The following is a 12,563-nucleotide window of genomic DNA, read 5'->3' on the forward strand; positions in this document are numbered from 1 at the left end:
ACCACTGTGACTTGCCTCATGGTGATGTCACACTGTGTGATGTCATGTGTCCAGCCTCAAAGTTTTGGGGGAACTTATTTGGTTACAAAAATGTATATCCTTTTCCCTGAGCAGAGATCTGAGTGTGTCCCTATGTCTCTGAACGTTCATCAATCTGAGGTTCACCCTCTCCTCCTCTGCCCTCCTCCTCACCTCAGTGTCCTGAGTGACATCATCACCCTAGTGTTTAAAGCATGGTACCTATGCCCACACTTCCCCACCATCTCCTGGAGAAACCCATGTCTCGCTATGTGTTCCTCTAGTGACATTCCCCTGAGTTTCTCACATTGGGTAAACACTACCATCATGTGTCTCCAGAGTATATGGTTGAGAAGCTTGAGGGGGCCCTCTACGGTCCATTCCCTGCCTTTGCGTGAGTTCAAATGGATGACCATGAGGAAGGCATGAGGACCTGGTTGATACATGGATATGCTGGGTTTTATTACATTTACATTACAGTCAGATGCTCTTATCCAGAGCAACTTAGTGAATGCATACATTTCATACATTTATTATTTTTTCTTCCCCGTACTGGTCCCCCGTGGGAATCGAACCCACAACCCTGGCATTGCAAACACCATGCTCTACCAACTGAGCCACACAGGACCTGCTTTTATGTTATGATGGACAAGGAAAGGGTCCTGTACAGAGTACTGGATGCATCTGGCTGATGTGTTGACCACAGTGACCTGCCGGCCGTCCATTAAACCTTTTCTCCTTATACACATCTCCACGTCCCTCCTGTCCAGGATGGTGTTTCTTGTTGTCTCTTCTCCAGCCAATCCCTCCCCAGGAGGATGATTCTCAGCTCAGGGAGACTACGCTGGTCCCCTATTAGAGAGGAGAGTGCATGTTATATCAAAAATAACACACTTGAATTTTGGCATTACAGTATGACCAAATGTCAGTACTGCAATAAAACTGACTTGCCTACTTAAATAATGGTTAAATAAAAAAATATATATAAGTGTGAAGCATCCGGTTGGGGTTTCCACTCACTACCAAATATGGTGATGAGAGGAAGCACAGTGGCCGGCAGTGGAAGAAGATGGAGCGAGATGGATTTTGACCTACATTATGTAAATTGTCTCAAGGATGAAACATTTGACCTCAATACAAATTTTCTGTTCCCAAAACTAGAATCTGGTACGAACAGAGTGGATTAAGTTTTGTAGATTTTACCCTTTGCCAATGTCTTAAAAACTTGCAATGTTTAGAAGGACTGCAAGGGAGAATTTAGTTATTGCACAAGCACACTTCACAGAATAGGCTTTCCCTAATGGAAATATGCAAATACCTGCTAGAAGCACTACCCATACTCCGGCCTACAAGAAAAGTTTACACTGCTCAGTTTGCTCATATTTAGCAGATTCCAGTTCCAGATATACACCTACTGTGTAAATTCTACTCAGATGCTCCTTTAGACTGAGGGAGGATTGCTGCGTAGGTAAGGCTTGCAATTCATTTGATTAGATTACAGTTCAGTTTAAGTGTTGTTTTTTTCTGTGCAATGCTGAGTATGCTTCAACAGGCAATATGTGGAAATGTATGCATCTATGTTGAAATTGTGCTGTTTATGTGATGTTTAGGTTCCAATGGTTGAAATATTGTCATCAGAATATGGTTCATGGTTGTCTAATCAGCAAGCATCTACAGTACACCAGCTGTGCAGTACAACATTTGAAAAACTATTGTAAAATATGCTATTTGTTAGATGACTTTTTCTGCGCATGTGGTAAGTTTTCACAACGCTTTGTACAAAACTCAAAAGAGATCATCAGAAAGGCAGTTGTTTCAAAACTCTAACCACATTTTCTATTGACTAAGTATAAAATAAGCTCGGCAAAATAATACAGACACTTTTTCATCAAACTTAGTGTTTCATCTAGAATACGTATCACATTGCAATACATGTTCAAATAAAATAATTGTTCAAATAAAATAATTGTTTTTACAAAACCATGCTCACATCATTTTTGATATGATTATCTTCTAATTTGTTAAAATACATTTTACTATTAATTAATCCGACTGCTCAAAATTGATAATCACTTAACTGTTTGGTAAATTTATAGATTTTAAACTGGTTTGTCTACTGCATATTTTGAGTACTACATAATTAAATGTAAGGTATAAACGTATAAAGCATATATATATAAACTATTATGATGATAATTATTATGATTTAAAAAATTATATTGATTGTATGTAACAAATACATCCCCTAAACAGTAAACATGTTTCCAAAACCAAGTTGCTGGGATCTTTATGAAGGGAAGGTTTCACACTGCTTCACTGAAATGTCATTGCCAGCACAGTACTGTATTATTGTAATATATGCCATTTACATAGCAGGCACTTTTATGCAAAGTGACGAAAGTGAATCCACACATTTTTGTATGTGACCACTGTGAGAATCTAACCCACAACTCTGGTGTTGCTAGTGCCATGCTCTCAATAACTGAGCCACACAGGACCATGAAAGAGTATTGTTGAATGCTGGGAATGTGGGTCCAGGTGCTGAATTTTTTGCTACTTTAGTGCACGTATGGGTGAATTTGTTCCAGTGCTTTTGCTCCCCTGGGGTGGGGGGGACTACTATGTACGGACGGTGCTTTGGTTTATGGCCGGTACGCCCAATGTGGATCAAATCAAATCGAATCAAATTTTATTAGTCACATGCGCCGAATACAACAGGTGTAAACCTTACAGTGAAATGCGCTCAGGTTGAAGATGACAGTATGCACTTTAGCCTGGTGGTCATTGTATCGTTTCGGTTCTGGGGTGCTGAAGTGCCGAGCCAGAGCAGCAGGGAATGTGATACTGTCCCAATACTTTTGGAGCTCACTGTATATCACACCTCAACTGTCCACAATGCTAGTTAATGTATGGTGAGCGTTCTGGCACAAAATTATTGCTGTGCATCATCACCCAAATTGGTACCACACATTGGTGGTAGATGAGGTGAGTTTCCCTCTTACTATATAAATCCATTATTAATATTAAAATATATAAGTGCAACACAATATTGTTAAATACAATACAGGATTGGAATACAGGTAGAAGGTGTATGATTGCCATCCCCATGAGCCACCCTCCTTCAGGCCATGGATGAAGCATGTAATGACATTAATCCAGACCTACAGCATGTCAGGCTTGGATTCGCCATGACAAAAGGTTTTTCCCCAGGTTCATGAACAATAAGGATAGTTACTGTGTCGATGAGAACCTTTGGCCAAATGCTAAAGACAGGTTTGATGCAAACTAGTGTCTGCTGAACGTTATGTTTGTTTCATTTTCATTTCATTTGTTTCATGTGATTACAGTACACCTATTTTGTAATTAGGGATTAACATAGGTAACCGGGATCCCGGGGCTGTCATGGGAACACTCTTCATTTTTCCTCCAAAAATGTAATGACAAGACTCAGGAAGACGCAACATATCCCTCGATGTCAGCAATAATGAAATTCCACAAATACACAACATACACAGCATCAGATTAGCAAAAAATAACAGCACATTCTCCAAACAGGTTGTCGCATTGAAGCCTTTAACCTAGGGTGTTTACACACAAAGTCACCATTAATTGAAAACACAAGCATAATTGACACTCCTGGACTGCACAGGCGACCCGAATGCAGTTAAAAAAAACCCTACTGGAAACCCCCACTGTATAGCCTATAAAATAACATGTGCCTCTTTGAGCTGTCATTGTGTCTCTTCAGACAGTCACAAATGTGATAGGCACCTCTGTCACAGACATAAAGTCTGTTAACAATTCAGAGAGGAATGAGGTAAGATTCTATCTTCTCCTTTTCTATAGCCAAGGCTATTTTCCTATCCAGTCCCAATACCACTGACACCCAAAATCTCCATTCTCATATTAAAATTCCTAACTTCCTAACTCTGTAATCCATATAGCCTACTGTAGGTTGCATTATCAAAGCACGTATCTCGCCTACGCATGTCAAAATACAGCCATAACATTTTCCTCGCTTCTCTGCGCTGTCTCATACTTGTTGCCCATATGAGAGCTTTGGTAGAGAATATGTGATCATCAAACGATATGACAGTAGATAGGCTATGGATATTTTTTAGACAGAGTTGGCCTCCGTTAAAATACCTTGATATTTAAACTATTTCCACTCTTCGCCCTCGGTTAGTCATACATGTCAGAGCAAAAACTAAGCCATGAGGTTGAAGGAATTGTCTGTAGAGCTCTGAGACAGGAATGTGTCGAGGCACAGATCTGGGGAAGGGCACCAAAACATTTCTGCAGCATTGAAGGTCCGCTAGAGCACATTGGCCTCCATCATTCTTAAGTGGAAGAAGTATGGAACCATCAAGACTCTTCCTAGAGCTGGCCGCCTGGCCAAACTGAGCAATCGGGGGAGAAGGGCCTTGGTCAGGGAGGTGACCAAAAACCCGATGGTCACTCTGACAGAGCTCCAGAGTTCCTCTGTGGAGATGGGAGAACCTTCTAGAAGGACAACCCATCATTGCAGCACTCCACCTATCAGGCCTTTGGGTGGCCAGACGGAAGCCACTCTTCAGTAAAAGGCACAGAACAGCTCGCTTGGAGTTTGACAAAAGGCACCTAAAAGACTCTCAGACCATAAGAAACAAGATCCTCTGGTCTGATGAAACCAAGATTGAACTCGTTGGCCTGAATGCCAAGCGTCACGGCACCGTCCGTACGGTAAAGTATGGGGGTGACAGCATCATGCTGTGGTGATGTTTTTCAGTGGCAGGGTTTGGGAGTCTAGTCAGGATCAAGGGAAAGATGAACAGAGCAAAGGACAGAGAGATCCTTGATGAAAACCTGCTCCAGAGTGCTCAGGACCTCAGACTGGCGCAAAAGGTTCACCTTCCAACAGGACAACGACTGTAAGGACACAGCCAAGACAACACAGGAGTGGCTTCAGGACACGTCTTTGAATGTCCTTGAATGGCGCAGCCAGAGCCAGGGCTTGAACCCGATCAAACATCTCTTGAGAAACCTGAAAATAGCTGTGCAGCGACGCACCCCATCCAACCTGACAGAGCTTGAGAGGGTCTGCAGAGAAGAATGGTGTGCCACGCTTGGTGTGCCAAGCTTGTACCGTCATACCCAAATATTTAAGTTTTTGCAAACATTTGCAAACATTTCTAAAAAACGGTTTTTGTTTTGTCATTTTGTGGTATTGTGTGTATTGTGTGAAAAAACAATTGAATCCATTTTATAAGGCTGTAACGTATCAAAATGTGGAAAAAGTCAAGGGGTCTGAATCATGCACTGTATTCTGTCATTCTTTGAAGGAGGTTATCTAGCAAGCTAAGCAACTTTGCTCATTGGTCTTTTGTTTGACTACTGTTACGAAGTTTTTATGATTCAGCAAAGCTATACTCGGGATGTGTTCTGTGCTTCCTGGGCACACTCTGTGTTAAGATAGCCTACTGCTGAAATGCGCTGAATGCTGCAACATGTATAAGATGTTCATTCAAGTTTTCAAACGCCAAATTCGAAGTTGTTCCAAACGTCAAATGTCGAAGTGTTTAAGGTTAACTTTAGTCATTAACTTAAAATATTAAGGTTAGGTATTAGCTCAGAATGGTTAAGGTTAAGTGTTGGGATAGGCTTAAAACGAAATATGCAACCTTTTACACCAGAAGCAGATGCTTACGCCCATCCACAACGCCCTAGCAAAACCAAAACCTACTTGAAGGTAACAGCGGTCACTGTTGCCCCTAGTGGCCGGTTTCTACATCTCCCGACGTCCTCAGACATGGATGGACGTCTAACACTGACATGTATCACGGGTGACCTGGCTGGAATTAATTGAGGAGCATGATAACAATCTGAATTTATGAACGGTCTGTTTCAAAATTCACAACAATGTCATTGGCGATCAAAGATATACTCATTACTAAATATCAGTTTAATTTGCTCTGAAATCATTACATAGTGGCGCAGCCATGTCAACAAGGTGGCTCAGCGCTCTCTTATTTGGGGAGAACCATATCTTGGTTTTAAATGCTTTAAATGGTCACTGGATAAATATGAATTACCTGGATTAAAACTTGGTAGATTTTGGGGAAAAGATTCATTCTTAGCTGTAATTATATCTAAACAATACATTTCTATTTTGCATGAATTATTGTGAAATATGTATTCAATGAACACACCTGATCGCACATGGGAAAGAAATGATGACAATAAGATTTTCAGTACATTTTGATGGGTAGTGCAGATGTATGCCTAATGTGAAAACAGTGTAAGAATACAGTACTTTCCTCAATAAAAGTGTTACCAGTTTGGAGTTTTGTACTAAGAGTTTTGAAAATTCACCACATGCTTGTGAAAATAGCACCAAAGCGATTTGAACAAAAATTGTAGCAAACACGGGTTATTTTCCATAGAGGTCATGTTGCATGTCATGGTTTCTTCATTCAAGCTTAATATGTTACATGGCCACTTCAATAATCTACATTGTCAACATTTCAGTTTTCATAATTTCTGCAGTATCAATAACAGGATATCCTAAAAAGATCTTGAAAGAGAAATATGACTCTTGTTCTTTCTTATCAGTGGATGCAAGTTCCTGTTTTTCAGAAAATGTACTTCACTTTCAGGGTAAGCCCTTTCAGTAATTATTCACTCTGAACCTAAAAAACTATTCTGCATATGTATTTTATTCCCTCTTGAAAATAGGTATGTAATTTATTGTAAAAACAAGTAAAACATGTTCTTGATGTTTTATTATAGGGTCTTGTGTGGAATGATAGTTCCTGTCCGACTTTACAATAAGGTAACATTATTTTCTTTGTTCCCCTTGTCTTGTAGTTGGTGGATGGTGGTCTCATGTTTCTGCTCTTCAGTTTGACTAGGATTTCTGCCCAGAGAGAAATGTCCTTAAACCCCACTACAACAGGTCATTACACAGGTATAGCATCTTCTTCATATTTCACACATTTCTACATCCTATTATTACAAGGAATAGTGAATATATTGTACCTTGAAGAATAGACCTCTTTTCCTTCACATGCAACTTAATCGGGTAATGTATGTTCATATTTTGGCAGAGTCCCCATGTAAACTATTTGACAAGTATGAAACTACTGTGACAGAGGGGGAGGGCCTTAGTTTGCCAGCCTACTATGACCTGAGTGAGTTGGTTTGGGCCAGCGTGACTGAGTTTACCTGGTACAGAAACAGAACCCAAGAGCTCCCGTCCTCTGAGGAAGAGCGTGTGCATCATCATGGACCGGTGCTCTTCTTCCTCCCCCTTTTAATCAACGACTCTGATCAGTACTACACCTACTGGTAATACAACAACTGTGTGTGTGCGTGTGTTTAGGGGTTAAATTGGTCATTGAGTGCAGGGGAGCCCTGTTTGGGAGGGTTAGGGTGAGGGTTGAGTCTAGGGTTAGTGTTGAACCTGGATGTGTACATAGGGCTAGGGTAGGCATGCACATTTACAAAGAAAAAACCTAAGGGTCGCTTGTCTTGTGCAAACGCTGAATAAAATTCTATTTCAACTTACTCTGCCGATTGAAATTTGAGACAAAATATCCACAGAAAACTATTATTACCGACTTCAAAACGCAGAACTCTGTGTGTGGCAATAAAGATGTGTTTGCTCCTGACCTAAGGCCAAGCACAAGATGGAAGGAAATGCACGATGATACATGCATACTGACGGAAATTTTGCAGGTGTTTACATGGTTTTGAGCACGTGACAGGTGATAAACATTTCAACGGCAGTACTGGCACTATAAAGTTGGGTAGATAATACTTTCCTGTGGATATTTTGTCTCAAAATTCGACCCACTGAAGGACCAACGACACAGACAGCTGGTAGGGTCACATGTAATAAAAATGTATTCAACATTCTGGCTTGTAAGGAAACGTTCTAAGTTTTTAAACTGCTTCGATTCAGGCTGTATAGACTCTTGGAAAAAAACATTTGCTATCTACAGCCTAAATGGGTTCTTCGGCTGGCCCCCAGTTAGAACCCTGTTGGTTCCCTTTTGGATAACTAGTCCACTGTATATGCCTATGTTCCAGGAGAAAGGGAGCAGACACCTGCCTAATTTTTGTGACAGAGGTGATTGTGGTCAAAGCCCAACCGTTCGATCAGTCAGTCCTATTTAACAGTATCTCAGAGTCAGCAGACAACATCGCTATCCCATGTCCTGACCCAGTGGAAAAACTGTGCCAGGATGGAAAAGAAAACTTAGCCTGGTATAAGGTACTGAACATGACCAGAATGCTAACACAAACCCCAATCCTGCAAAACTATTTACCATTGGTTCTCAACTCCTGTCCTAATGCTCCTAAGGGTTGCACCTGCTCTTGATGTGTGGAATCAGGAGTGTTACTGTTATTTCAGCAAAGAAGTTTGTCAAATTGTTTGTCTTTAACTTCAGAATTTCAGTCCCATTCCAAACGAGTCTGAGAGAAATCTGTGGGTGTACCATGCCTCCAAAGCAGACGAGGGCATCTATACGTGTGTGTGTACGTGGGAGCACAATGGGACTGTTCTCAACACTTCTGCATCCAGGAGACTAAAGATCAAAGGCAAGTAGGTTGTGGCTTGATGACAGCTCTGTCAATCCTCTCAGCATTTTATTTATTTGATTTGAGCTTTGCTGAAACCTCATCCAAGATGGCAGCAGGGTCAACAAATATGGAAACTCTAGGCTCCATTGTATATCAAACAAACAATCAAAAGCAACATCAAAAGTAACCCTCATATCACATGTGGTCTTTGTGGCAGCAACAATCATCAATAACATCAGTGACAACGTTTTGAATGTATCCAAAAGTATCTTTCTGACTAAACTGTGTGTTTGTCTCCTTCAGCTCCCGCTGCCTCGCATCCTCCTCAGATCAACCTGCCTAGAAACGGAAGCACAGAGACCACTGACCTGTGTAGGGATCAAACCGGGCTCAAAAACGTTCAAATACTTGTGTTGTGCTTGACTTGGTTTGCCCGGTATATCTCTCTGTCTTCAGAGTATCTTTTGTTCTTCATAGACACCACTAAGAAGTTGAGGTGTGAAGCGTTTTGTGGGCAGAACATTGAAGACAACTGTCACGTGTGGTGGGAGATTAATGGCGTGAAAGTGCGCTTGCAGCAGCAAGACTACTCAGTGAACACCACCAGGTAGGTACACACATGCACGCACACTCACGGATTCATGCATACACGCAAACACACACACACACACTTGTTTTTGAGAACAAGGTAACAGAATTTACACATTTCCTTGAAAACAAGACCCTAGATTCACCGTTTAGAAATTACTGTGTGAATGTTTTGTGTGTATGTGTTACTGTAGTGAGGTGGAGGTTTCTTCAATGCGGAGTATCTTCACGGCTATCCTGACCATAAACACAGTGACTACTACAGACCTCCAGTCAAAGTTCACGTGTGTTGCAATGAATGACCAGAAATGGACTTCTGCAGTGGTTACTCTCAAGCAAAGAGGTTAGTGCACACACTCTTAAACAAACATCACACAGACACAAACTCACACATACAAACTGTGTAACTTTCTTGGTGTTGTGTTCTCCCTGTCATCCCCCACAGGGTTTATGGGTCTATGTGTGGTGCTACTGCTCTTCTTCTTGCTAGCTGCTGTGGCCATCAAAGTGTTTGACATCGATCTGGTGCTCCTCTTCCGTGGAGTTTTCAAACGCTATGGTCGATCTGAGGGTAAGAACATCTAGCCACCCACTGTTTAATGATTTTATTTAATGATTTTATTGAAAGTTTAATGATGCTATTTCACTAAGATATTTCATTGTACAGAAATGCTTATTCAGCCTACATGATCTATATAGTATTGGATACCATATAAACATATTACTACATTTAGTTCTTAGTCACCACACTGAAGCATGGCCACTGATTGTGCAGTGCAGTTGTCTGCAGTAGGCCCTTTTTAACAGGTCCTGGCTGGGGTCAATCCCACTGCAAGAGTAGAAGTAATGGCCCATTTATTATAAAATAACTAAATTTCAGTTGAAATATAATTTAATCAAATCTCTACAATCTACTCCTTTCCTGCTGAGGTTTGACAGAAACCTCCTCTTTGTCTGTGTTTTCAGATGGGAAGGTCTATGATGCTTACGTTGTCTACCAGATGGATGGCGTAGACAAAGACATGGATGAGAAAGTGTATAACTTTGTGTGCAGCGTTCTGCCCACTGTCCTGGAGCAGAAGTGTGGCTTTAGACTCTTCATCTACGGCAGAGACGACTTACCTGGAGAAGGTTGGTTCTTTCAGACTGTGTCCTGCCCTCTAAGAAGCAAATGTAACAGTAATAAAGTCAAAAGTTATCTTCTCCCGCTCCTCTCTGTTCTGTTGTCCCCAGACCGCATGGAGTTGGTGGAGGCCTGCATGCGGCTGAGCAGGTGGCTGATTGTCATCCTGACCCCCAGCTCAAGCACATGGTCAGGCTCAGGAGGTCAAGGCTCATGTGGCCAATGGGGCTACTCGTCTTCGTTGACCACAGCGGAGGACTATGACTGTCAGGTGGGGCTCTACCAGGCTCTGGTCCACAGTGAGATGAGCATCATCCTCATCCAGCTGGGGGACATGGGGAGGGTGGCTACACACACCTGCCCCCCGGCCTGCAGCACCTGGTCCGCAAGAGTGCCCCCTTAATGTGGCAGGAGGGAAGGCGTGGGTCGACGCTGCCCAACTCAAGCTTCTGGAAGAGGGTGCGTTACATGATGCCTTGGCCGCACCGCTCGACTAGTTTTGACAACCAGTTAATATGACTGTTCTATGTGAACAATCAGGTCTGAGGACTTGAAGTGCGGTTGGAGGTCTAGGATTCTGTTATAGAAGAGAACACCCCCAGGTTCTCTGAAAATCCTTATTCCATTCATAGAAATATCATTAATTATTCCAGTGCTGTGCAGAGATATACACAGGTTAGCTGAGAGCGTCACAAAAACGATGTGTACAACGTGGCAGAAGGCCGTGTGATGTTGTGATTCTGGATGGCTAGCAACAATGACAAGAAACTGCCATGTGGGGAATAGTAGGTGGCTAATTTCAGCTAGTTTTATCTTGTTCTTGAAACCATGTCTTGTTTTTAGGTATTTTCACTAATGTCACGTCTATGCTAATATGGCAAAAATGTGCTTTCTTACTAACCAACAACTGTAACAATGTATTTGAGAGATAACAAGTGTTCATTGTGCAACTTCATGTTTTCAATAAACATTGGAGACTAAACATAGTTTACATGTTGTCAACAATCTAAACCAACCCATTCTTTTTTGCTCCATATTTGTGCACGCGTCTGTTTTGTTGCTAAACAACCAAACTGTCTATGGTGCCATAGTGACATATTGACTAAGGTCCTAAATCAATTGAAATGTACATTTCCAACCTTTGAGAAACTTGTCTACTTACTCAAGATAAACGTGCCGATTATTATGTTGAAAGAAAATGAATTTAACTTATCTGATGCCCTGAAGATAGTCATTGAATAAACTGGATGGGGAAAAAGACACGACTGTAAATCTGAACAGTCAGCATTACAGATACCCTGTAGGCTAATTATGAAAGTGCTGCCACAGAAGACCATCAAATCAACAGATATATTTTTGCATTTTTCTGTGATGTTATATCGATTCCCGTTGTCATTTCATGTTTTCATGTGTATCTGAGCTATTGCTGTTCAAGCAGGCAGAAATACAGCAGGTATGACGAGTTTTGTATTTCTGCCTGCTTGAACAGCGAACAGGTCAGATACACATGAAAACATGAAATGAACCCAGGAATCAATAGATCATCGCTCAGAAATGCACAAAAATGATATACTGCTCAAAAAAATAAAGGGAACACTAAAATAACACATCCTAGATCTGAATGAATGAAATAATCTTATTAAATACTTTTTTCTTTACATAGTTGAATGTGCTGACAACAAAATCACACAAAAATAATCAATGGAAATCCACTTTATCAACCCATGGAGGTCTGGATTTGGAGTCACACTCAAAATTAAAGTGGAAAACCACACTACAGGCTCATCCAACTTTGATGTAATGTCCTTAAAACAAGTAAAAATGAGGCTCAGTAGTGCGTGTGGCCTCCATGTGCCTGTATGACCTCCCTACAACTTTGATGTAATGTCCTTAAAACAAGTAAAAATGAGGCTCAGTAGTGCGTGTGGCCTCCACGTGCCTGTATGACCTCCCTACAATGCCTGGGCATGCTCCTGATGAGGTGGCAGATGGTCTCCTGAGCGATCTCCTCCCAGACCTGGACTAAAGCATCCGCCAACTCCTGGACAGTCTGTGGTGCAACGTGGCGTTGGTGGATGGAGCGAGACATGATGTCCCAGATGTGCTCAATTAGATTCAGGTCTGGGGAACGGGCGGGCCAGTCCATAGCATCAATGCCTTCCTCTTGCAGGAACTGCTGACACACTCCAGCCACATGAGGTCTAGCATTGTCTTGCATTAGGATGAACCCAGGGCCAACCGCACCAGCATATGGTCTCACAAGGGGTCT

At 41.7% G+C, this 12,563-nt stretch overlaps 1 protein-coding gene across 1 annotated transcript; it reads left to right on the forward strand.

Annotated features, from left to right (window-relative positions):
* The first annotated feature begins 1,389 nt into the window (after window positions 1-1,389).
* Window positions 1,390-11,309, forward strand: LOC106586276 (interleukin-1 receptor-like 1). The gene is given in 13 exon segments (XM_045707721.2): window positions 1,390-1,486; window positions 6,610-6,654; window positions 6,865-6,964; window positions 7,104-7,344; window positions 8,089-8,272; window positions 8,451-8,601; window positions 8,887-8,955; window positions 9,061-9,190; window positions 9,366-9,514; window positions 9,617-9,742; window positions 10,138-10,302; window positions 10,405-10,626; window positions 10,629-11,309. Coding segments are annotated over 12 exon segments (1,764 nt in total). The 5' UTR covers window positions 1,390-1,486; window positions 6,610-6,612; the 3' UTR covers window positions 10,814-11,309.
* Window positions 11,310-12,563: the final 1,254 nt, after the last annotated feature.

Source organism: Salmo salar, chromosome 25 (genome assembly GCF_965601325.2).
Source record: "Salmo salar chromosome 25, fSalSal1, whole genome shotgun sequence".
Taxonomy (NCBI): Eukaryota; Metazoa; Chordata; class Actinopteri; order Salmoniformes; family Salmonidae; genus Salmo; species Salmo salar.